We start from the raw sequence: 24,875 nt of genomic DNA, 5'->3' as shown, positions 1-24,875 counted from the left end.
TGTGGGCTCGCAGAGGAGGAGTGCCAAGGTTACATCTGTTACCCACCACTTGGTCTGCAGCATTATCTAGCACTAGGCTGGGCAGTGAGCAGATGTCCAGTGAGAGGTTGTTAAATGCTCAGCAATGCTACAGAAAGAAATTGAGGGAGCTGAAATAAAATACAGCTCATGTCCTCAGAAAGCTGGCACCAGTCATGCCCCACCCACTCACAACAAGTTTCCTAAGGGGAAAGGAAGGCAGTTTCTCCAGGCCACCTCAGGGAAGGGAGGTTGAAGGCTCCTCAGACCAGTTTTTGCCTGTTAGAGTTTATCAACTATGTCATCTTGCAGTTTGCAATGTAGAACTGGACAGGATTTCTCAGGGGACATAAAGGAGGAAAGGTATAAATGGATGGATTAGAGTTAGGAAAAGAGGAGTTGCTCTCCAGACCTGGGGAAAGTGTCCCTGGAAACAACATAAGGGGACAGTAGATTCCAAGGAGGGACATGAATAGGAAGAAGCGGTGCTTCCCCTTTCCCCCTCCCAAACCTGCTCCTCCTCCAGGATCCCCACTTCAGGAAAGCCTTACTGTAACTCTATCCCTAGGTTTCAGCCCTTAGCCCTGCTCTTCTTCTGGGATGGCTCCCTCCATCTTCTGGAAGGGACTGTCCACTCAGGCTTCTGTGTTCTTCTGCCACCCCCTCTCTCCTTTCCTCCTCAAGCCTTAGTCCATCTGTCTTAGTCCAACTCCCTAAGGCTGTCAGCCTCCACTCTTTTTTTTTTTTTTTTTGAGACAAAGTCTCACTTGGGTTTAGTGCCATGGCATCACAGCTCACAGCCACCTCAAACTCTTGGGCTTAAGTGATTCTCTTACCTCAGCCTCCCAAGTAGCTGGGACTACAGGTGCCCGCCATAATGCCCGGCTATGTGTGTGTGTGTGTGTGTGTGTGTGTAGTTGTGATTGTTGTCAGGCTGGCCCCAGCTGGGTTTGAACCCCTCAGCCTCGAGGCATGTGGCTGGTGCCATAACCACTGTGCTTCGGGCGCCAAGCCGTCAGCCTCCACTCCTGTGCCCCACCTTCACACAGTAGCCAAGGGAAGCTAACTGCCCCCCTACCCTCCCCCCACACACCTTTCTTATACTCTGCTCCTTGCATAAAAACTCAGAATAAAGCTCAGAGGTTTTACAGCACAAATTAGCCTCTATGGAGCAGCCTCTTAGTTCTAACCATCCTTACCACAGAGTAGAAATATTAGCAGTAGGGGACAGGTTTTAGTTCTTCATGGCTCTGATCCTTTGCTCACATTGTTCCCTGTGCTGGGAATGCTACCATGACCTAGATCCTTTTCTTAGTCTAGTCTTACCAGACCAGGTTTCAGAGTGGGCATCTCCTCTGCCATACAACTTTTCTCCTCAAGCTGGGGCAGGTTTTCCCTCTGGGCTCCCACAGCTCTCTACTTCCTCAGCACTCAGAGCAACAAATCTCTGATGATTCTGAGTTTCCACTGTCAAGAGTAGGGCTCCGTTCCCCTCTGGACTGGAAAGTCCATGAAAACAGGGCTCATGGAGGGCTGGACACAGAACAGGGACTCAACAACTGTTACTGAACAAATCAATGAATGGATACCCAGAAGATTTTATACAGAGGCAGACAGAGGGAGACACTGAAATACCCAGACAAAGGCAGAGAGATGAAAAGTCAGAGTCAGGCCCCGTGGAAAAATCTGAAGCTCTTGGCTCAAAATTTATTGCTCCCTTTCTTTGTTCCTCATGTCCCACATGCCAATTCCTAGACAGGGATGGAGTCCTAGTCATACTGGTGGGAGGGGTAGGTGCTGTGCCCATCGTACTCATTGGTGTTGAGGCAGTGCAGCATGAAGTGGCCCAGGTCATGTTTGGAGATGACCCTTGAGGGCCCTCGTCCATCCAGGGTCACTGAGTAGGCCCCAGTTAGTGGCTGGTCTCCTGTAAAGGTAAAGACAGAGGCAGTGGGTGAAGCAGCTGTCCATTCCCCTTTTCCAACAGGCACACTTCCCAGGGTGCCCACTGTGTGCCCAGTCCAGATGGTATAACAGCCGAGAATAGACTTCCCATTTGTGGGCACGTGTCTACACCCTTTGCTTCATTAATTCAGCAAATCCTTATTGATTACCTCTTATGGGCCAGGTTCTGGGCACCTGGCAAGGGAGAATATTCACATGAATCCCTGGCTAGGGATGGTGGCTTATGCCTGCAAATCTAGCACTCTGGAAGGCCAAGGCAGGTGGATCACCTGAGCTCAGGAGTTCAAGATCAGCCTGAGCAAGAGAGAGACAGGTCTCTACTAAAAATAGAAAAACTAGCTGTGTGTTGTGGAAGGTGCCTATAGTCCCAGCTACTTGGAAGGCTCAGGTAAAAGGATTGCTTGAACCCAAGAGGTTGAGGTTGCTGTGAGCTATGACATCATGGTACTTTACCCAGGGTGACAGAGTGAGATTCTGTCTCAAAAAGAAAAGGCAACTAATATGATAATAAAGCAAAATAGATGGAGAGCAATAAAGCAGAGGATAGGTAGGACCTATTATTATTATTATTATTATTATATATTTTTTGAGACAGAGTCTCACTTTGTAGCACCCAGTAGAGTGCTGTGGCATCATAGCTCACAGCAACCTCAAACTCTTGGGCTTAAGTGATCCCCTTGCCTCAGCCTCCCAAGTAGCTGGAACTACAGGTGCCTGCCACAATGCCGGGATGTTTTTTTTTTTTTTGTAGAGACAGAGTCTCACTTTATGGCCCTCAGTAGAGTGCCGTGGCCTCACACAGCTCACAGCAACCTCCAACTCCTGGGCTTAAGCGATTCTCTTGCCTCCGCCTCCCGAGTAGCTGGGACTACAGGCGCCCGCCACAATGCCCGGCTATTATTGCTGGGATGTTTTTTAGAGACGAGGTCTTGCCCTGGCTCAGGCTGGTCTTAAACCTGTGAGCTCAGGAAACCCACCCACCTTAGCCTCCCAAGTGCTGAGCCACTGCACCTGGCCTATTATATATTTTTTGAGGATAAGGTCTTGCTCTGTCACCAAGGCTGAAGTACAGTGGCACGATCATAGCTCACTGCAGCCTAAAACTCCTGGCCTTAAGCTACCCTCCTGCCTCAGTGTCCCAAGTGCTGGGATTATAGGTGTAAGCCACCACCCTTGGCCAGGACCTATTGTTAATCCTATTTTACAAATGGGCAAACTTAAGTCACATCCCAGGGTTACATAGTGTCACTTCCCTGTGGCAAAGGCTAGATTTGTCCTGGGCCCCTCTTTATGGATGTTTTCCTCTCTCTGGATCCCTGTGGGAGGACTGAATGACCTGTCAAGTGTGGGTCTGCATTTTATAGGCCTCTGCAAGCATATTTTTTTGATCTTGTGAACATGGAGTTGGTGTGTCCTGATGCCAGGGGTATGACTCGGTTTTACTTACTGGGGATAGTGGGCATTTAGTGGCTGTATTATGATATTTAAAATCTTTACCTGGATAGCTTTTGTAATAAAAAAATAAGATAAAATAAAAATAATATCTGACAATAACCAACTAAACTTAGGGATCAAGTGTAGGTAGTATCACCTGTGTGGGGACAGGTTGCACAATCAGCAACACATCTATATGCATTCCTGCCCCAGATGTTTAATCTTGAATCTGTGAGAAAACAACTAGAAAAATCTAGAATGCAGACATTTAAAAAGTCACCTGGGCTGGTTAATATTATCAGGAAAAAAAAAGGCATGGGAGATTGTTCCTGTTTAAAGTGATATGGCAATTAAATGTGGTGCCTGATCACAGGGAAGTGATACATCCCTGGGATGTGACTTAATTGGAACCTGATTGGCGTGGGAGTGGAAGGCAGGTGGAAGGTATATTTTAAAAATTCAATCAGGCTTGGTGCCTGTAGCTCAAGCGGCTAAGGCACCAGCCACACACACTAGAACTGGCAGGTTCAAATCCAGCCCGGGCCTGCCAAACAACAATGACAACTACAACCAAAAAATAGCCAGGCTTTGTGGCGAGTGCCTGTTACTTGGAGGCTGAGGCAAGAGAATCGCTTCGAGGGTGCTGTGAGCTGTGATGCCATAGCACTCTACCCAGGGCAACAGTTTGAGGCTCTGTCTCAAAAAAAAATTTTTTTTTTTTTGATCAGGAGTCTGGCTCAAGCCTAAAATCCTAGCACTCTGGAAGACTAAGGCAGGAGGATTGCTTGAGCTCAGGAGTTTGAGACCAGCCTGAGCAAGAGCGAGACCCTGTATCTACTAAAAATAGAAAAACTAGCTGCCTATTGTGGTGGGCACCTGTAGTCCTAGCCACTCAGTAGGCTGAGGCAAGAGGATTGATTGCTTAAGCCCAAGAGTTTGAGGTTTGAGGATCGCTTAAGCCCAAGATTTGAGGTGCTGTGAGCTGTGATGATTCCACAGCACTCCACCCAGAGAAACAGTGTGAGACTTTGATTCAAACCCTCTCCCCTCAAGAAAACACAAAACCAAAAAATCTCTGATCAAGAATCTAGAATTTTGAGGCTGGGCGCAGTGGCTCATATCTATAATCCTAGCACTCTGGGAGGCCAAGGCAGATGGATTGCTTGAACTCAGAAGTTGAAGACTAGCCTGAAAAAGAGGAGATTCTGTCTCAAAAAATAGCGGGGTGTTGCGGCGGATGCCTGTAGTCCCAGCTACTCAGGAGGCTGAGACAAGAGGATTGCTTTAGCCCTAGGGTTTGAGATTGCTGTGAGCTAAGACACCATGACACTCTATTAAGGACAACAAAGTGAGACTGTCTCAAAACAAAACAAAACAAAAACCCTAGAATTTTAAAAGTTTTTCTGACAACTGGGAAATTTAAATGTGGTGTTGATACTAAATGATTTGAGGGAGTTAACGTCAGTTCTCCTAGGTGTGATAATGTTTTGTATGCAAGTATCATTGTTGCAGGGAGATTCCTGTTGAGGTATTTAAGAATGAAATGTGATAATGTTGTAACTTTCTCTCAGATGATTCAGCCAAAAATATATACATTTTTTCATATTTGGCAAAAACTATATATATACACATATATATTTATGGAGCATGAGTGAGAGGCAGAGAGAAAGAGAACAGGGCAAAATACTAACCACTGAACCTATACAAAAGGTTTATGGGTATTCATAAACTTCTTTTTTTTTTTTTTTCAGTTTTTGGCCAGGGCTGGGTTTGAACCTGCCACCTCTGGCATATGGGGCTGGTGCCCTATTCCTTGAGCCACAGGCACCACCCTATAAACTTTTAATGCCTTCAACTTCTCTGGAAGTTTAAAAGTTTTCACACACACAAACAAACAGGCTCAGCGTGCATAGCACAGTGGTTACAGCACCAGCCACATGCACCAAAAGCTGGCAGGTTCAAGCCTGGCCCTGGCCTGCTAACCAGTAATGACAACTGCAACAAAAAAATAGCAGGGCATTGTGGCAGGCGCCTGTAGTCTCAGCTACTGGGTGGCTGAGGCATGAGAATCGCTTAAGCCCAAGAGTTTGAGGTTTCTGTGAGCTGTGATGCCACAGCACCCTACTGAGGGCGACATAGTGAGACTCTGTCTCAATAAAAAAAAAAATCAATTAATTAAAATTTATTATTGTTATATTTTAAGACAGACTCTTACTCTGCTGCTCAGACTACAGTACCGGTGTGTCAGTCTAGCTCAGAGCAACCTCAAACTCGTGGGCTCAAGCAATCCCCCTCACTCAGCCTCCCAAGTAGCTGTTAGTATGGGGACCTATAGTTTTTCTAATCTTAGTAGAGATGGTTCTCACTCTTGCTCAGGCTGGTCTCAAACTCCTGAGCTCAAGTGATCCTCCTGCCTTGGCCTCTCAGAGTGCTAAGATAATAGGTGTGAATCACCAAGATTCTAAGCAAAAACCACCCCGAGCCAGCTCCCAGGACTGAAATAAATAATCATAGTAAATGAAGTTGTTGTTTTACATTTCTACATTTTCTGATACCTCCTCTTTAATCAAAGAATCAAAATCTACTGAACCTTATTTGAACCTGTAAGGTGTAGGCCTCCTCCTGCCAAGGTCCCCAGCAGGCAGAAAGCAAAGCCAAATTGAATTGCCCTTCCAGTGGGCAGGTAAAAGTGGAGGAGATACAAGTGACCTGCCTCACAGCCTTTGCACTGATGCTCTCTCCTCCCAGTTCTCCCCTTCCCCCAGGTATTCACTTGACTTGCTCCCTCACTGCTTATAAAGCTATCTCCTTAGAGAGCTTATGCTAAGTAGTAAATCTCCCTAATTAGAAATATTATCCTCATGAGCTTACGAGAGCAGGGACTGTATTGCCAATGCTTATAAGGCAGTCAGGCACACAATTCACATGTAAGAGACATTTGTTGAATGAATGATGAATGAATCTCCCGAGTCCGCCTCTGCGTCTCTCAATAACAATCCCAGACCTAGCAGAGGAAAAAGAGGGAGCAGGTGTGCCTTACTGGTGCCTTCTACAATATCACCCCAAGGCAGGCGTCCTCAAACTTTTTTTTTTTTTTTTTGTAGAGACAGAGTCTCACTGTACCGCCCTCCGGTAGAGTGCCGTGGCGTCACACGGCTCACAGCAACCTCTAACTCTGGGCTTACGCGATTCTCTTGCCTCAGCCTCCCAAGTAGCTGGGACTACAAGCGCCCGCCACAACGCCCGGCTATTTTTTTGTTGCATTTTGGCCGGGGCTGGGTTTGAACCCGCCACCCTCGGCATATGGGGCCGGCGCCCTACTCACTGAACCACAGGCGCCGCCCCGTCCTCAAACTTTTTAAACAGGGTCCAATTCACTGTCCCTCAGACCGTTGGAGGGCCGGACTATAGTTAAAAAAAAAAAAAAACAACTATGAACAAATTCCTATGCACACTGCACATATCTTATTTTGAAGTAAAAAACAAAACAGGAACAAATACGATTCACACCGCTTCATGTGGCCCTCGGGCTGCAGTTTGAGAACGCCTGCCCCAAGGTGTGATTCCCTTGCATTAATTCATACAACAACTACTTGCTGAGCACCTACTACATGCCAGGCCCTAGTCTAGGCACTAGGAATACAGCTGTGATGAAAACAAAACAAAATCTCTGCCTTCAAAGAGTTGACATTCTAGTGAGAGAGATATGCACAGTAAATAAGATAAAGAAAGAAAATAGTTGATATGTGTGGTGAAGTCCTCTCTTCTTAGATATGGGCCAGCCCTAATAACTCAATTCTTTTTTTTTTTTTTTTTTTGTAGAGACAGAGTCTCACTTTACCACCCTCAGTAGAGTGCCATGACGTCACAGGACTCACAGCAACCGCCAGCTCTTGGGCTTAGGCGATTCTCTTGCCTCAGCCTCCCGAGCAGCTGGGACTACAGGCGCCCGCCACAACACCCAGCTATTTTTTTGTTGCAGTTTGGCTGGAGCTGGGTTTGAACCCACCACCCTTGGTATATGGGGCCAGCACCCTACTCACTGAGCCACAGGCTCCGCCCTAATAACTCAATTCTAATAAACAGAATGCAGCAGAAGTGGCACTGAGTTGCTTCCAACTGTAGGCCATAAAAGACAATGCATCCTCGGCTCAGTGCCGGTAGCTCAATGGTTAGGGTGCTGGCCACATACACCGGGGCTGGCGGGTTTCAACTTAGCCCAGGCCTGCTAAACAACAATGACAACTACAACAAAAAACAGCCAGGTTTTGTAGTGGTGCCTGTAGTTTCAGCTACTTGGGAGGCTGAGGCAAGAGAATCGCTTGAGCGCAATAGTTTGAGGTTGCTGTGAGCTGGCACGGCACTCTACCGAGGGCGACATAGTGAGACTCTGTCTGAGAAAAAAATGTAGTTTTCGTATGGTTCTCTGAAGACCCTTGTCCTGAAGCCTAGCTGTCATGGTGTGAGGAAGCACTGGCCACATGAGGAGGCTGCATGCAGGTGTGCTAGCTGATGCTTGTTTCAACCACCAGATGTGTCCATGAAGAAGCTTTCTAGGCTGGATGCTTTCCAGGCTGGATGCAGTGGCTTGCACCTGTGAGCTTAGCATTCTCAGAGGCCGAGGTGGGAGGATTGCTTACTCTTAGGAGTTTGAGACCAGCTTGAGCAAGAGTGAGACTGCATCTCTACTAAAAATAGAAACAGTGGCAGGTGCCCATAGTCCCAGCTACTCAGGAGGCCAAGGCAAGATAATTCCTTGAACCCAGTAGTTTGAGGTTACTCTAGCCTGGGACAACAGAGTGAGACTGTTTCAAAAAAAAAAAAGAAAGAAAGAAAGAAAAAAGAAGCTTTCCACAAGATTCTATGCCCAGCTACCATCTGACTTCACAACTGCCTGAGTGATCCCAAGCAAAAACCATCCCCATGTGCCTAGCCAGCTCTCAGGCCTGAGAGAAATCATCGTAGTAAATGAAAGTTGTTGTTTTACATTTCTACATTTTGGGTGATTTGTTCAGCTGAGCTAACCAAACAGGAAGGTAGAAAAGGAGATAAAACAGTGAGGGAGGATAGAAAATGTGGAAGTGTGAGGATACAGGAAAAACTCCAAATTAAAGTGCCTTTCCTATTCTCCCACTCAACAATCAACACAGAAAGAAGACGTCTGTGACCTTGTATATGGCTAATGTGTGGGGTTCCCTCTCACACACCATGAAAGCAGCCAGTTCCGCAGAGGCCACCAGATAAGTGTTCTGGGCCACTTGGCTTGGCCACTGGCTGACTTTCAGCCCCACACCTCAAAATCTGCCTGGGTCTTTCCGGAGCCCAGCCCCATCCAGAATCTGCCCAGGGGTTTCCAGCCAATAGTCGACTCATTAGCATACAAAAAAGACACTTATGAAGATGTGATGTCTGCCTCTGGTAATCCTAGCACTCCAGGAAGCTGAGGTAAGTGGATTGTTTGAGCTCCGGGTTTGAGACCAGCCTGAATAAGAGAGAGACCCCATCTCTACTAAAAATGGGGGAACCCCCCCCAAAAAACAAAAACCCAGCTAACCAGACGCAGTGGTGCATACCCTCCACCCTCAGGGAGGCTGAATCAAGAAGATGGCTTGAGCCTAGGAGTTTGAGGTTGCTGTGAGCTATAATGATGCCACAGCACTCTACCCAGGGTGACAGAGTGAGACTTTGTCTCAAGAAAAAAAAAAAAAAAGGTAGGATGCGGTGGCTCATGCCTGTAGTCTTAACACTCTGGGAGCCCAAGGCAGGTGGATTGCTTGAGCTCACAAATTCAAGACCAGCCTGAGCAAAAGCGAGACCTCGTCTGTACTAAAAATAGAAAAACTGGGTGGCACCTGTGGCTCAGTGGGTAGGGCGCCGGCCACATATACCAAGGGTGGCAGGTTTGAACCCGGACCTGGCCAAACTGCAACAACAGAAAAAATAAATAAATAAAAATAGAAAAACTGAGGCAAGAGGATCGCTTGAGTCCAAGAGTTGGAGGTTGCTGTGAGCTATGATGCCATAGCACTCTACCCAGCGTGACAGCTTGAGACTCTTATCTAAAAAAAAAAAAAGAAAGAAAGAAAGAAAAGAAGAAGACACTTATCACTTTGGTGATTCCAAAGGAGAATGCCAAGATTTGAGGAAAGTTTGCAATTTTAGCATGGATAGGGAAGGCCCTATAGATCTCCTCATGGGGCAGGAGGGAACAGGCTGGTGATGCCAGTGCCACCAGGTCCCCACCCCACTTACCTATGTGTGGTGGCATCACAGCCACATACGTCAGGCCTGATTCCTGCAGCACCTTGTGCATCCGGATATGGTCATCAGTCACATCCTTCAGTCGTGGGGGCACCTTGGCTGGGTCCCACAGCAGGAAGGCTAGGGAAGGACACAGGGCAGGGTCAGCCTGGGTTCCACTGTCTTGGTGCCAGGACAAGATCCTGCTGTGGCTCACCACTGCCTTCCAGTTGCAAAAATGGGGGTGTCCTTTTGGCCTTCTCTCTCTCACACCCCCAGATAAACACCATCAGTGGATCATGATAACCTCAAGTTTAACCTCTTTTTATTCCACTTGGTCCTGTCCACTGCTACCTCTTTGCTGGAACCACTGCAATAGCCTCGTGACCCTGGCCACCCTGTCCTGCCCCCTCCAGGTAGCCAGAGGGAGCCTATGAGCACCTGAATCAGGTCACATAGGCTCCATCTCACTCGGGAAAAGCAAAGTCCTCATCAAGTCCAGCCCAGTAGTCCCCACCTGATCTGACTCCATCTGTTCTCCAACATCACCACCCATACTCTCCCCTTAGTCCTTCAACCCAGACTCACAGCCTTTGCGATGCTGATCCCTCGGCCCACAATGCATTTTCCTCTCAGCCATATGGGTCCCTCCTTTTCCTTGCAGACTTTACTCAAAAGTTACCTTTCAATGTTGCTTTCCTAGACCATCCTATTTAAAATTGCAAAAGACCCCTTCACTGGCGCAGCATAGCCAATCCCCTTTGCCCTTCCTGGTGTTCTCCCTAGCATCCTTCCTTTCCTCCCACACCATCAAGTAACCTGGTATTTCCTGCTCCATCCCTAGCCTCCAGAAGGGCCTGCAACACTGCAGGTACTCACTAAATATTTGTTGTAGGAATTAGCCTTAGCCAAACTATAATACCAGCTGACATTGATGGATCACTTACCACCTGGCGAGAACTATGCTAAATGTTTTAGAAGCAGTTTGGTGAAATAGTTAAAAGCTTGGGTTATACCTAGGTTCATATTCTGGATCTACCATTAGCCAGCTGCCTCTGTTTCCTCGTGTGTAAACTGGGATAATAGAAGTTGTTCGAGTTAATACTAGTGGTTATAAGAAGGTGTGGCACAGAGGAAAACTCATTCAGTTTTCCTAATTTCCTAATTGAGTTTCCTAAAACTTACTAATTGTTTCATGGATTAATTTTTTTTCTTTTTCTTTTCTTTCTTTCTTTCTTTTTTTTTTTTTTTTGCAGTTTTTGGCCGCTGCTGGGTTTGAACCTGCCACCTCTGGTATATGGGGCTGACGCCCTACTCCTTGAGCCACAGGTGCCACCCTGTCTCATGGATTCATAGGGAGCAGCATTTCCTCTTTATAGTTGAGAAAACTGAGGCTCAGAGTGTGAAATGGTGGCCAAAGACAAAGCAGCAAAGACCTCACGGCCCCACTTCCCCTTCTCCCTGTTCAACGTTGTTGGCAGCCTGCAGCCTCCAGCCTCCAATTTCAAATCCATTCTGTATGTTAGCCTGGTTTCCTTCTAATCCTCTCAGACACCTTCTTAAAAAAATAATTCTTCCCGGGCAGCACCTGTGGCTCAGTGAGTAGGGCGCCGGCCCCATATGCCAAAGGTGGAAGGTTCAAGCCCAGCCCTGGCCAAACTGCAACAACAACAACAACAACAACAACAACAACAACAAAAATAGCCGGGCGTTGTGGCGGGCGCCTGTAGTCCCAGCTGCTCGGGAGGCTGAGGCAAGAGAATCGCGTAAGCCCAAGAGTTAGAGGTTGCTGTGAGCCGTGTGATGCGACGGCACTCTACCCGAGGGTGATACAGTGAGACTCTGCCTCTACAAAATAATAATAATAATAATAATTCTTCCCAGGCCCTAATGAATAAACAGCAAGCTCCTTAGATGGCAAAGATCTTTCTAATCTTTTACCTTGAAGTTTGAATAAAGAAGGAATATTAGACTCTTATAATTACAGGCTAAGAGAATTAGTGTTAAATTTCTGAGATGTGATAGTAGTACTTTGGTTCTGGAAGAGAAAGTCCTTTTCTTTATTTAGAAATTGCTGAAGGTGTTCCTTGGTCTGCAACTCCATTTCAATAGTTTAAGAAAACAAAACCAAACCAAAAAATATTTGTGTGTGTTTGTGTGTGCATAGATATACCAATTATAATGAACATTAACTATTTCTGAATCAAGATGGTGGGAATGGGGGTGTTCACTCTACTATTCTTTCAACTTTGCTATTTGAAAATTTTCTTAATAAAAAATTGAAAAAATATGTAAAAAAGAAAAAAAAAAGTTAAGAAAGACACACCAAAGCAAATGACCATGACCTGTTGTCACCTTCAAATGGGTCAGAAGGAGAGAGAGGTGTCTTTTCGACTTTTCTCTAAGGTTTTTATTTCCCAATACAAAGTTAAAAAGTCAAAAGAAAAAAGAGCCAAATCCTGGCACACATAAGACTTTAATTAAAAAGAAAAAGTTTAGTTGTTAGCTCAAATGACTTTAATATTTGTAAAAAAATCTAGGGCGGTGCCTGTGGCTCAGTGAGTAGGGCGCCGGCCCCATATGCCGAGGGTGGCGGGTTCAAACCCAGCCCTGGCCAAACTGCAACAAAAAAATAGCCAGGCGTTGTGGCGGGCGTCTGTAGTCCCAGCTGCTCGGGAGGCTGAGGCAAGAGAATCGTGTAAGCCCAAGAGTTAGAGGTTGCTGTGAGCCATGTGACGCCACGGCACTCTACCCGAGGGCGGTACAGTGAGACTCTGTCTCTACAAAAAAAAAAAAAAAAAACTAAACAAAAAATGTTGGAAAGAAAAGAATGCAGACTAAATCAATTGTATAGTTTCTTTTTTTTTTTTTTTTTTTTTTTTGGCCGGGGCAGGGTATGAGTATGAACCCGCCACCTCCGGCATATGGGACCGGCGCCCTACTGCTTGAGCCACAGGCGCCGCCCAATTGTATAGTTTCTTTCATGGGAGCAAAACTTGTTTTAACCACTCAAATTGTTCTTCAAAACATGGGACAAAAAAAATGAAACCTTAAGAGCAGATCATTATAAGATTACAGCATCTACTCTGTGTCAAAGGAGTTCTGGGAGGATTAAGTGGTATTTATCCCTAAGATGCACAGATAGCATCTAGCATACAGTAAGTGCTCAATAAATGCTGTCAGCATAAACTGTTCCCTTTGGATAAATCAGGACAACCATTTGTTTAATGTCCATCTCTTCATAACTGGGAGCTCTGTGAAGGCAGAGACCCAGCTGCAACCACAGCTATCACTTCCTCTGGAGGCTCCCCTGACCTTTCTCAGGCCAGGGCAGATGCCTCCTCTCGGCTCCCACAGTCCTCTAGGCTTCTCCCATCCTGGCCCTGACCCTTTGCCTGTGCCTCCCCCATCCCAGGCCTGATTATCTGGGATGTTGATCTGGATCTGTTTGCAGCCCTCCCATCTGTGAGCCCATCTGTGAGAGTGGGGCCCAGGGTTGTGTTGGTCACCACAATTCTCACCATTACCCAGCAAGGTTGGGGCACACGGCTGGAGCTCAGTAAATGCATGGTAACTTGGAGTGCCTTCAATGCCACTTTTCATAGGCGCCTGGGCTACCTATTCAGTACCCGCTCCCCAGTTCGGCCCCCACCCCATAACCCTGCCACCCACCCGAGGTACAGGCCACGACCTTGTCCACACCATGAGCCTTCATGGCTGCCACAATGTTCCGGGCACCCTCGGACATCACTGTAGTAGGACCTTAGAGGGGACAGAGAGTAGCTGTCACTGGTAGGCGGTGGTGATGGTGGCAGAGGTGGCAGGGGCGGGGCAGGAGGTGGGGGTGGTGCCGGGGGCCGAGGTGGAGGGGGGGGCCGCGGGCAGAAAGGGGGCTCAGTACTGAGGTCGAAGCCGGTGCCTAGCAGCACGATGACAGCATCTTGCCCAGCGACAGCCTTGTCCACCACGGCTGCCTCCCGAACATCGCCCACTACCACATGGGCCGGCTTGGGCCCCTCAGAGGGCAGCCGGGAAGGGTCCCGGACCAGTACCGTCACTTCATAACCTGTGGGCAAAGAGGAGCAGAGAGGGTGGTCAGTGGGGCTGGGGGATGCCACCTTGGGGCTGCAAAGGGTGTGTCCAAGAGGCAGGAGTCATGAACCCCTAAAGTCATCTCCTAGGTCTCCCGCTCTGGGGCTATGGTCTTCAAATATCTTTGCTGGCATATCTACAGTTGATGTTCAGCTAGTTGTTGAAATAGGTGACACTTTCACCCTGATTCTCAAACAAACCTGCACTGGGGCCTCCAAGTTGCTCCCCTACAGGCGCCCCACATTCCAGCAGCTAAAGGGTTAAATATCAGGCATTGGTCTGTGTCCCCTATCCAAGGTTCTGGAGGAAACTGAGGTACTGAGAAAGACAAGAGCTGCCCAGAGATTCACCAGCATTGAAATTAGTCCCTGACCTTGTCCCTGCTCTTATTGCTGTAGGGCCCAGCCCTTCTTTAGGGGTCATTAAAGATTTTGAATATCTTCTCAGTACATCCTCTCCCAAAATTTGTGATACTGTCTTCCCCTCAAAATACACATACACATATTTTAAACTAATATATTTCTTCCATTTTACAACTAATATATTTCTTCCTTTAAAATTTTTTTTTTCTTTTAATTTATCAGGTCCAGCTGAGGCTTGAACTCACCATCCCTGGTGTGCAGGACTGGCGTGGTAATAATTTTTATTTTTTTAGACAGTCTCTACCTGTTGCCCAGGTTAGAGTGCCATGGAGTCACCCCAGATTACAGCAAACTCTTGGGCTGAAGCAATTCTCTTACCTCCATTTCCACAATGCCTGGTTAATTTTTCTATTTCTAAAAGAGAGATGGGGTCTCGCTCCTGCTCAGCCTGGTCTCAAGATCCTGACCTCAAGGAATTCTCCATCCTTGGAGGCAATGTGAAATTAGGGAAGCCAGGATGAATTAGAACAAAACTGAGGGAGAGGTGGAATGTGGAGATCTGAGGTGATGGTACCCAGAGGGCCTCAGGGCTGGAGAACTGGGATGGCCACTAATAAACCAAAAATGGGAAGAAGATAGATGGACTTGATTCAAATTGTTAGTGACTGGCTTTCAAAGTGTGCAGCGATTCCAGGGTGGTAATGATGGGTTTAATTTTTTATTTGTATAAATTTAAGGGGAACAAGTGCAGTTTTACTTGTGTGTGTGTATGTGTATGTATACATATGCAGAGGGTGCCAAAAAATATATACACATTTAAAAAAAGAAACAACTGTATTAAAATTGTAATGTTCAATAGCTGGGCATTGTGGTGGGCGCCTGTAGTCCCAGCTACTCGGGAGAGGCAAGAGAATCACTTGAGCCCAAGAGTCTGAGTTTGCTGTGACCTATGACACCATAGCACTCTACCAAGGGTGACAAAGTGAGACTTTGTCTCAAAAAAAAAAAAATGTAATGTTCAATATATTGAATATTTGGGCGGCGCCTGTGGCTCAGTCAGTAAGGCGCCAGCCCCATATACCGAGGGTGGCCGGTTCAAACCTGGCCCCGGCCAAACTAACCAAAAAATAGCTGTGGCGGGCGCCTGTAGTCCCAGCTACTCGGGAGGCTGAGGCAAGAGAATCGCTTGAGCCCAGGAGTTGGAGGTTGCTGTGAGCTGTGTGATGCCACGGCACTCTACCGAGGGCCATAAAGTGAGACTCTGTCTCTACAAAAAAAAGAAAAAAATATATATATAGAATATTAAGAAGAAAGAAGACTATAAGTCACATTTGAGCACCTCTTGTGTGTGTGTATATATTCAGTGGATTTTTTTTTTTTTGAGACAAAGTCTCACTATGTTGCCCTCAGTAGAATGCCGTGGCGTTACAGCTCGCAGCAAACTCTAACTCTTGGGCTTAAGTGATTCTCTTGTTTCAGCCTCCCAAGTAGCTGGGACTACAGGCAGCTAGCTGCCACAATGCCTGGCTATTTTTTTGTTGCAGTTGTCATTGTTTAGCTGGCCTGGGCTGGGTTCGAACCCGCCATCCTCAGTGCATGTGGCTGGCACCATAACCACTGAGCTACAGGTGCCAAGCCTATTTGGTGGATTTTTGACAAGAATGCCAAGAAAAATTCAATGTGGGAAGGAAGAGTCAACAGATGGTACTGGGATAACTGGATATTCACATACAAAAAAAAATGAAGTTGGATCCCTACCTCACGACATATAAAAAAATCAAAATGATCCAGGATTTTCCCACCTCAGTAATCTTAGCACTTTAGGAGGCTGAAGACTAAGGTGGAGTGGGAGAGGGTAGGGATTGCTTGAAGCCAGGAGTTTTATACCATCTGGGCGACATAGGGAGATGCTCCTCTCTAAAAAAAAATTTAAAAATTAGCCAGGCATGGTGACACATGCCTGTAGTCCTAGCTATTTAGGAGGCTGAGGCAGGGGGATCACTTGAACCCAGGAAGTCGAAGTTGCAGTGAACTATAATCATATCACTGCACTCTAGCCTAAGGGACAGAGTAAGACCTTGTCTCTAAAAAGCAAAACAAAACAAAAAGAAAACAAAATAAAGAAAGATGTTCAATATCATTAGTAATGAGGGCAATGCAAATTAGTAATTCAAAACCACTCGGAGACACTACTTCACCCATCAGGACAGCTATTATCAAAAAGACAAATGTTGGCTAGGTGCAGTGGCTCATGCCTATAATCCTAGCACTCTGGGAGGTCGAGGCAGGAGGATCCCTTGAGTTCAGGAGTTCAAGACCAGCCTGAGTGAGAATAAGACCCTGTCTCTATTAAAAATAGAAGAATTAGCCACGCATCATGGTGCATGCCTGTAGTCTCAGCTACTTGAGAGGCTGAGGCTGGAGGATAGATTGAGCCCAAGAGTTTGAGGTTGCTGTGAGCTATGATGCCATAGCACTCTACCCATGGCAAGAGGATAAGACTGTAGGAAAAAAAAAAGACAGCAGCACCTATGGCTCAAAGGAGTAGGGTGCTGGCCCCACATACTGGAGGTGGTGGATTCAAACCCTGACCCAGCCAAAAACTGCAAAAAAAAAAAAAGAAAGACAGATGTAACTGCTGGTGTGCACGTGGGGAAACTGGAATATTCATACACTGCTGAATAATGCAACTGTCTTAGAAAACATTCTGGCAGTTCCTCAAAAGATTAAACATAGAGTTACCATATGACTCAGCAATTCCACTCCTGGATATGTGCCCAAGAGAAAAGAGAATATTCAACCTGAGAAAGCTAATTATATAAAAAAGAAAACATATGTAATATTTACATAAAAATTTGCACATGAATGTTCATAGTAGCATTATTCATAGTAGCTGAAACACCCCAACTACCATCATCTCGACTGAAGAATAGATAAATAAAATGTGATGTATCCATACAATGTAATATTTGACAGTAAGAAATAAATGACGTGGCTTGGTGCCCGTAGCACAGTGGTTACAGCACCAGCACATACACAGAGGGTGGCAGGTTTGAACCCAGCCTGGGCCAGCTAAGCAAGATGACAACTGCAAAAAAAAAAAAAAAAAAATTGGCCATGCGTTGTGGCGGGCGCCTGTGGTCCCAGCTACTTGGGAGGCTGAGGCTAGAGAATCGCTTGGGCCCAAGAGTTTGAGGTTGCTGTGAGTTGTGGCGCCATGGCACTCTACCGAGGGCAACATGGTGAGACTCTGCCTCAAAAAAAACAAGAAAGAAAGAAAGAAATGATGTGTGGATACATACAACATGGTTAAACCTTGAGAAAATGGTTTTTGCTAAGTGAAAAAAGCCAATCACATAGAACTGATATTGTATGATTCTATTTATGTAAAATGTCCAGAACAGGCAAACCCATAAAAACAGGAAGCAGATGAATGGTTGCCTAAGGTGAGCGGAGTGGTTGGACAGAAAAATGGGGAGTGACTTCTAGGGGTTTCTTTCTTCTGTTTGTTTGTTTTTGTTTCCTTTAAGAGACGGAGTCTCACTTTATTGCCCTTGGTAGAGTACTGTGGCATCACAGTTTACAGCAACCTCCAACTCCTGGGCTTAGGCGATTCTCTTGCCTCAGCCTCCCGAGTAGCTGGGATTACAGGTGCCTGCCATGACGCCCAGCTATTTTTTTGTTGCAATTTGGCCGGGGCTGAGTTTGAATCCACCACCCTTGGTATATGGGGCCTGCGCCCTACTCACTGAGCCACAGGCACCGCCCCCCCTTTTTTTTTTTTTTTGCAGTTTTTTTTGACTGGGGCTGGGTTTGACCCCACCACCTCTGGCATATGGGGCCGGTGCCCAACTCCTTTGAGCCACAGGCGCCACCCATAGGGGTTTCTTTTCTTTTTAGGGGAATGAAAATGTTCTAAATTGATTGTGATGTAATTTGCAAAACTCTATAAATATGTTTTTGGGTTTTTTTTTGCAGTTTTTGGCCGGGGCTGGGTTTGAACCCTCCACCTCTGGCATATGGGGCCAGCGCCCTACTCCTTGAGCTACAGGCGCCGCCCTACTCTATAAATATGTTAAAAACCATTGAATTGCCTGTGTGTATCTGTAAGCTGACCACCCAAGGGATGCAAGAAACTGGTCAACATACAGAGGTGGTCAACATAAGAAACTAGGTCTACTGTACTGATCGTACATGTGGTACACATACAGCCTATGAAAATTAGGTCAACTTAAGGAGGTGGTCAACTATGGAGGTTCTATTGTGTATATATATATATGTGTGTGTGTTTCTTTTTTTTTGAGACAGGGTCTCATTCTTTTGCCTGGGATAGAGTGCAGTGGCATCATCATAGCTCACTGCAACCTCAAACTCCAGGGCTCAAAGTGATCTGCCTCAGCCTCCCAAGTAGTTGGGGCTATAGGCTCAGTGCACTACACCTGGCTAATTCTTCAATATTTTGTAGAGATAGGGTCTTGATATTGCTCAGGCTGGTCTCAAACTCCGGACCTCCCGTGATCCCTCTTCCTTGGCCTCTGAAAGTGTTAGAATTACAAGTGTGAGTGAACCTCCACACCTGGCCAAACTGTATATTTTAAATGGGTGAATTGTATAGTATATGAATTATAGCTCAACAAAGCTCTTATAAAAATGCAAAAGCAAATTCAAACAAATTAACAGAAAGTAAGAGTAGTACCTGGCACAGAAGTAAGTGCTATCTGGTTGTTTGCCATTATTATTATTATTATTTTTTGAGACATAGTCTCACTTTGTAACATAGTCTCACTCTCCCTTGGTAGAGTGCTGTGGTGTCACAGCTCATAGCAACCTCCAGCTCCTGGGCTTAGGCGATTCTCTTGCCTCAGTCTCCCGAGTAGCTGGGACTACAGGTTTCCACCACAATGCTATTTTTTGTTACAGTTTGGCTGGGGCCAGGTTCGAACCCGCCACCCTCGGTATATGGGGCTGGTGCCCTACTCACTGAGCCACAGGCGCCTCCTGGGGTTCTTTGCCATTATTATGCTTTATAATCATTTCACAATTTTTATCCCCTGGCCTGGTCCAGCCCTGAGTCTCTTTCCTGGTCACTGGGCTCTCACACCCAGTCCTGACCTCTCCAATCCATATTCCATAGGGCAGCCAGACAGAGCTTTCCATAGTTTTACCTAAGTGCTTCCCTTTTCAGATCCCTCCTGCAACCCCTCAAAGGCTGTGGAGAAAGCCACATTCCTCATGACAACCATCAGGGCCCCTCAGGATCTGGCCTGTCCTCTCCAGCCTCTGTCGAAGCTGCTGCCCACGTCTGCGGACACCCACTGTACTTCTTTCAGTTCCGCATGCTGTTTCCTGCCTCCTGGCCTTTGCACGTGCTGTCCCTTCTGCCTAGAACAACCTTCACCCTCTTTCCTCAGGTCCCCCAGTCACTTGAACTTCCTTTGTCACGGCCCTCCTTATTCTGACCGGGAGTAAACCAAGGGCTCTTCGAGTCCAAGGACTGTCATATTCATTGCCATCTCCACAATCCTTTATAAACAGAAAAGCACAGGCTTTACTGCCCCTTGCATCTGCATTCAAACTCCAGCTCTACCACTTACTGGATGAGAAATCTCAAGTAGCACTTTCCCTTCAGCTTTTTATCGCTGGAACAAGGATCACTACACCCAGCATCCCCATTTCCCCCCCCCCCCCCGGTGGTTTTTCGTTTGTTTGTTTTTGTTTTGTGGTTTTTGGCTGGGGCTGGGCTTGAACCCGCCACCTTCGGCATATGGGACTGGCGCCCTACCCCTTTGAGCCACAGGCGCTGCCCCAGCATCCCTATCTTATGGGACACCTTTCATAAGGGAATGACACAAAACCTGTGCTGTCCTCACACATGGCACACGTGGGAGAGCAGCAGCAGAAGATGGCATGGAGTCGATGTGGGTATTGCTTAACTGCCACGGTAGTGGATAAAATGGACCCAAGTCAGAACCCTAGTCAATTGTGTGGTGAGCTTTTTTGTTATTTATCTATTTATTTTTTAGACAGAGTCTCACTCTGTTCCTCAGGCTAGAGTGCTGTGGTATCAGCCTAGCTCACAGCAACCTTAAACTCCTGGGCTCAAGTGATATTCCTGCCTCAGCCTCCCAAGTAGCTGGGACTACAACTGCCTGCCACAATGCCTGGCTAATTTTTCTATTTATTTTTTTCATAGAGACAAGGTCTCACTCTTGCTCAGCTTGGTCTCAAACTCCTGAGCTTAAGGAGTTCCACCTTGGCCTCCCTGAGTGCTGGGATTATAGGCCTGAGCCACCATACCAGGCCAACTGTGGTTTTTTTTTGTTTGTTTGTTTTTCAAGAAACTTATTAATATGTTGTTTTATGCTCTGAATATTTGTGGCTCCTTTATGGTATTAGAAGGTAGAGCCTTTAGAAGGTGATTAGGTCATGTGGGCTCTGTGGTTAGTGCCCTTAAAAGTAACTAGTGAATGTGATTAGTACCCTTATAAAAGTGACTCCCAAGAGCTAGCTAGCCTCTCCTACCAGGTGAGAATACAGTTAAAAGGTCTATGAAGAACAGGCCCTAACCAGACACTGCTGGTGCCTTGATCTTAGACTGCCCAACCTCCAGAACTGTGAAAAATAAAATTCTCTTGTTTATAGGTTACCCAATCTAAGGTATTTTGTTACAGCAGTCCAAACAAATTAAGGCACATGTTCTCACAGTGAGAGCTTTAACACAAGCACAATGTACCCATCAGTGTTATATCATTGGTGACTGGTGACAACACTTACTGGGAACTTTGTATGTGCCAAGTGCGATGCCATGCTCCTTCCATGAATGAATAGGATATTTTTCAGAAAACTGTTTTTAACACAACTCACATTAAATTTAAAGAGCCACATGTAGCTAGTGACTAGGGGCTAAAACACAGTTTAGACCTTACCTTTTGCAAAAAACAAGAGCTTTTGTATCTCATTTCCAAACTTTAAAAAACAACAAATCTCTTACTTTATTTACATTTTTTGGTAAACTTTTATTTTGAAGTAAATTCCGACCTACAGAGAAGTTGTGAGAGCCAGATTCATCATATTTGTTTTTGCTTTATCCTTCTGTCTCTCTCTGTATATATACAAAATACATATTAATGCTAATTATATACTGGTGTCTATAAGTACATTTATACATATCAACATATGTATATATGCAAATTTTCCTACTATTTGAGACTTAATTGCAGGTCTTTCCCTTTTTAAGCTTTTTTCTTCTCAGCCCTCAATATAAAATAGATTTCATAGCTTAACCTAGTGCACACAAAGCCACAGATACATAATTGAAACAAAAGATTCATAACACTAGTATTTAACATGTAACACATTTTGATACTGTTTTGGCCAATTAAATATATTTCAGAATTCACTGTGACTCAAAGTTTTGTTGTTTTTTTTTTTTGCAGTTTTTGGCCAGGGCCTGGGTTTGAACCCACCACCTCTGGCATATGGGGCCAGCGCCCTACTCCTTGAGCCACAGGCACCGCCTGTGACTCAAAGTTTGAGAAGCAACATATTGGAACAACTCTACAAGGTGGGGAAATAGGCAATTTTAGGCAGCTGGGACAGGATCATAGTTAGTACCCTGTTTCCCCGAAAATAAGACATTCTCCGAAAATAAGACTTACTTACAGGAAAGATAAGACGTCCTCTGAAAATAAGACCTAGTGCATCTTTGGGAGCACACCTTAAAATAAGACACTGTCTTATTTTCGGGGAAACAGGGTGGGTAGAGAAGGTTGTTTTACCTAAATGAGTGTGATCCGGAGCCTGCAGAAGTCAATGCTAGGGTACGATCAGAGTTCAACCAGGCAAGGAGTGTTATTGACCATCAGCTATGCATGGAACATGGCTGGCAATAGATCTGTACCTGTCATGACTCTTGGCCTCAAAGAACCATCAAGAATGCCAGTTTAGGGCTCCGCGCCTGAAGCTCAGTGGTTAAGGCGCCGGCCAGATATACCGGGGCTGGTAGGTCCGAACTCGGCCCAGGCCTGCCAGACAATGACAACGTACAACAAAAAAATAGCCAGGCATTGTGGCAGGCACCTGTAGTCCCAGCTACTAGGGAGGCTGAGGCAAGAGAATCGCTGAAGCCCCAGAGTTTTTGAGGTTGCTGTGAGCCATGACGCCACGACACTCTACCGAGGGCGACATAGTGAGACTCTGTCTCAAAAAAAGAAAAAACGAAGCCAGTTCATCTAAGCCTTTCCTTTTTCTGAGGGGACAAGGGAAGGTCAGAGCTGTGAAGAGACTTTTCAGAGTTAGCTACACCATATGCCTCAGTTCTCAATTACCCTGGGTGCAGTCCCACCTGTGACCAGCAGAGTGGGCGAGTGGAATTCACTGGATTTCCAGGTGACTCAGCACCTCTCAACTTCTTCCTTACTTTGTTTTCCACTCTTCCCCAGAAACGCTTATCACCAAATTGGTTTTAACTGAGAGGTCCGTGGCGCACCCCCTTTCCACAAGTCAAGATCCTCACTAGGTCTCCCTGGGCAGGGAGAGAGCCATGAGCCTAACAAGGAACTTTCAGGCATAGTTCCTCCACAGGAGGGCTGGGCTAAGAGACAGCACAGAGTAGCATCCTGGTGGTCTCCACCCTTCTGGAGCATGTAGATATTCAGAATCTTCAGAGTCACCAAGGCCAACAGGGGTGGGGCCCTATATCTAGAAGTCCCAGGCTCCACTGGGAGTTGGCAAAGTTTGGACTGTGAGGGGAGGGGATGCTGGAGGATGGTTATCCCTTTTCCTACCCCCTCCCCTGGAGCAACTCTGAATTTGCAGCCCTCCTAGACTTTCCCAGGACTAGTATACCCAAGTCTTTACTCACGTCTCTGTGACCTCTTTCCATTAGGTGCTCACAGCAACTGGCCCCTCAACTTTTTCAATTCCCAGTTCTTGCACCCAAGCCAAGAGCCTCTGAACTTTTGGTAGTTAAGAGCATGAACTGGGTTCAAATCCTAGCTGTCACTTAACGGGTGTGTGATAATAGGCAAGTCACTCTCTAGGCCTCAGTTTTCTCATCTGTCAAATGGGGTAATATGAGCTTCCACTCCATATAAGGGCTGTGAGAATTTAACACATGTGAAGAGAAAACAGCGTTGGGCCTCGCTTAGTAAAACCTCTCTGGGAGTGCTAACAACCACCACCACCATCACCACATTGACAACAACCACACTGCATTAAGAACCTTACATTTAGCCCAAGAGTTTGAGGTTGCTGTGAGCTATGGCGCCACAGCACTCTACCAAGGGCAACAAAGTGAGAGACTCTGTCTCAAAAAAATAAAAAAAAAAAAACAGCCTTACATTTACACACAACAGTGTCACTGGAGTCCTCAGGCTCTCATAGCCAATTCCTATGCCTTGGACTCACATAAAATTGGATCTCATAGCCTTCCCCATTTATGCTCCCATGGCTACTTTTGCTTTGCTCTCTGAGTCCTCACACACTTGGCTGGGGCACTGATGACCCCAACCAGCCTGGTTCCGGCCCCACGATGCCGCTTCCCAATGCTATGTATCCCATGACATCCCCCGCCCGCCCCGGCTCATGCCTGCTTGCACCGCCTGCGCCAGGGTGGTGAGCCCGGTCCTGCCAGTGGCGCCGAAGATTACGATCTTCTTGACGGCCATGCTGCGGGGTAGTGGGCTTTGGGGCCTCCGGACACGCAGGAACCCACTGGCTGCTGGGTGGCGCTCTCTGTCCTTTTCTACCGGGAACAACAGGGCGGAGCCAGCTCCTGGGGCCACGCCCCAGCCCAGTCCGATCGCTGCTCTAGTGCAGAAGCGGGGCCACAAGGCCGCGCCTCCATCTGGGAAGAACGCAGATAGGCGGAGCGGGACTCAGCTAGCGTTCCCTTACTGACCAAGCGATCACCACCGCTCCCTCGGTTCATCTCTTAGGCTGGAAGGAACCGCCCTTCGCATCTAAGTGGGCGGAGCCAGGAGAGTTTGTCACTCAGCCGTTAGGGGAGGGGCGAGGGTAGGATAGCCACGCCCGCCGTTCTCCCCTAGTTCACGCCCCTTCTTCTCCCCAGAGCCTAGAGGCCAAGCTGGGACCTACACTATTCCCCAGGGTGTCCCGAAAAAGCATCAGGACACAATAAGGGAGGATTGTGTGTGTGTGTATGTGTGCGTAGGTGTGTGAGACACTGTCACTGCATGTCTATATATCCGTATGACCCCGTGTGACCTTAAGTAATCAAAAAAGAGAGCACGATTGTGGGCGACACCTTGTGTCTTCCTCTGTGTGTCATAGTGTGACTGTGTGCGACACTGTGTGACAGGCATTGATACTTCTTTGGTGACTTTTAGTGACACTGTGGGTCACCCTGTATGATATGATGAGTGGGGAACATGTGTGAGGTGTGCTTGATGGGAGTGTGACCATTAGACTGTAACTGTGACAGTGTGTGACATCAAATATGTTGTGTAAAGACGTGTAACACTGGGACCCCATTTGAGTGTGTGGCTGTGAGTGCTGCTGTTGTGATGCTATCTGTGAGCGCCTGTGACTGTGTGATGTATGAGTGTGTGGTCTGATGTGAGTGGTGACTGCCTTGAAAAGTTCCAATGTGGAAAAGTGTGTGACACTGTGATTGTGAAGCTGTGGGTGACGTGTGAGTATATAACACTCTTCGTGACTGCCTGGGAATGTGTGACAGTGTGTGACATGTGTTTGTATGTGACACTTGGTGGGTGGTAGTGATCTTGAGTGTGTCATAGTATG

General features: G+C 46.6%; 1 protein-coding gene across 1 annotated transcript; it reads right to left on the bottom strand.

Annotated features, from left to right (window-relative positions):
- Positions 1-1,701: 1,701 nt before the first annotated feature.
- Positions 1,702-24,009, bottom strand: BLVRB (biliverdin reductase B). Its single transcript, XM_053606225.1, has 5 exons — positions 23,701-24,009; positions 13,559-13,723; positions 13,330-13,419; positions 9,670-9,798; positions 1,702-1,945 (listed from the first exon to the last, which is right to left on the bottom strand). The coding sequence occupies exons 1-5, from the start codon at positions 23,777-23,779 to the stop codon at positions 1,788-1,790; spliced, it is 621 nt and encodes a 206-aa protein (XP_053462200.1). The 5' UTR covers positions 23,780-24,009; the 3' UTR covers positions 1,702-1,787.
- Between the last annotated feature and the right edge of the window lie 866 nt (positions 24,010-24,875).

Source organism: Nycticebus coucang, chromosome 10, assembly GCF_027406575.1.
Source record: "Nycticebus coucang isolate mNycCou1 chromosome 10, mNycCou1.pri, whole genome shotgun sequence".
NCBI lineage: Eukaryota > Metazoa > Chordata > Mammalia > Primates > Lorisidae > Nycticebus > Nycticebus coucang.
The sequence above is the reverse complement of the archived record's forward strand: the minus strand, read 5'-3'. Positions and strand labels throughout refer to the sequence as shown.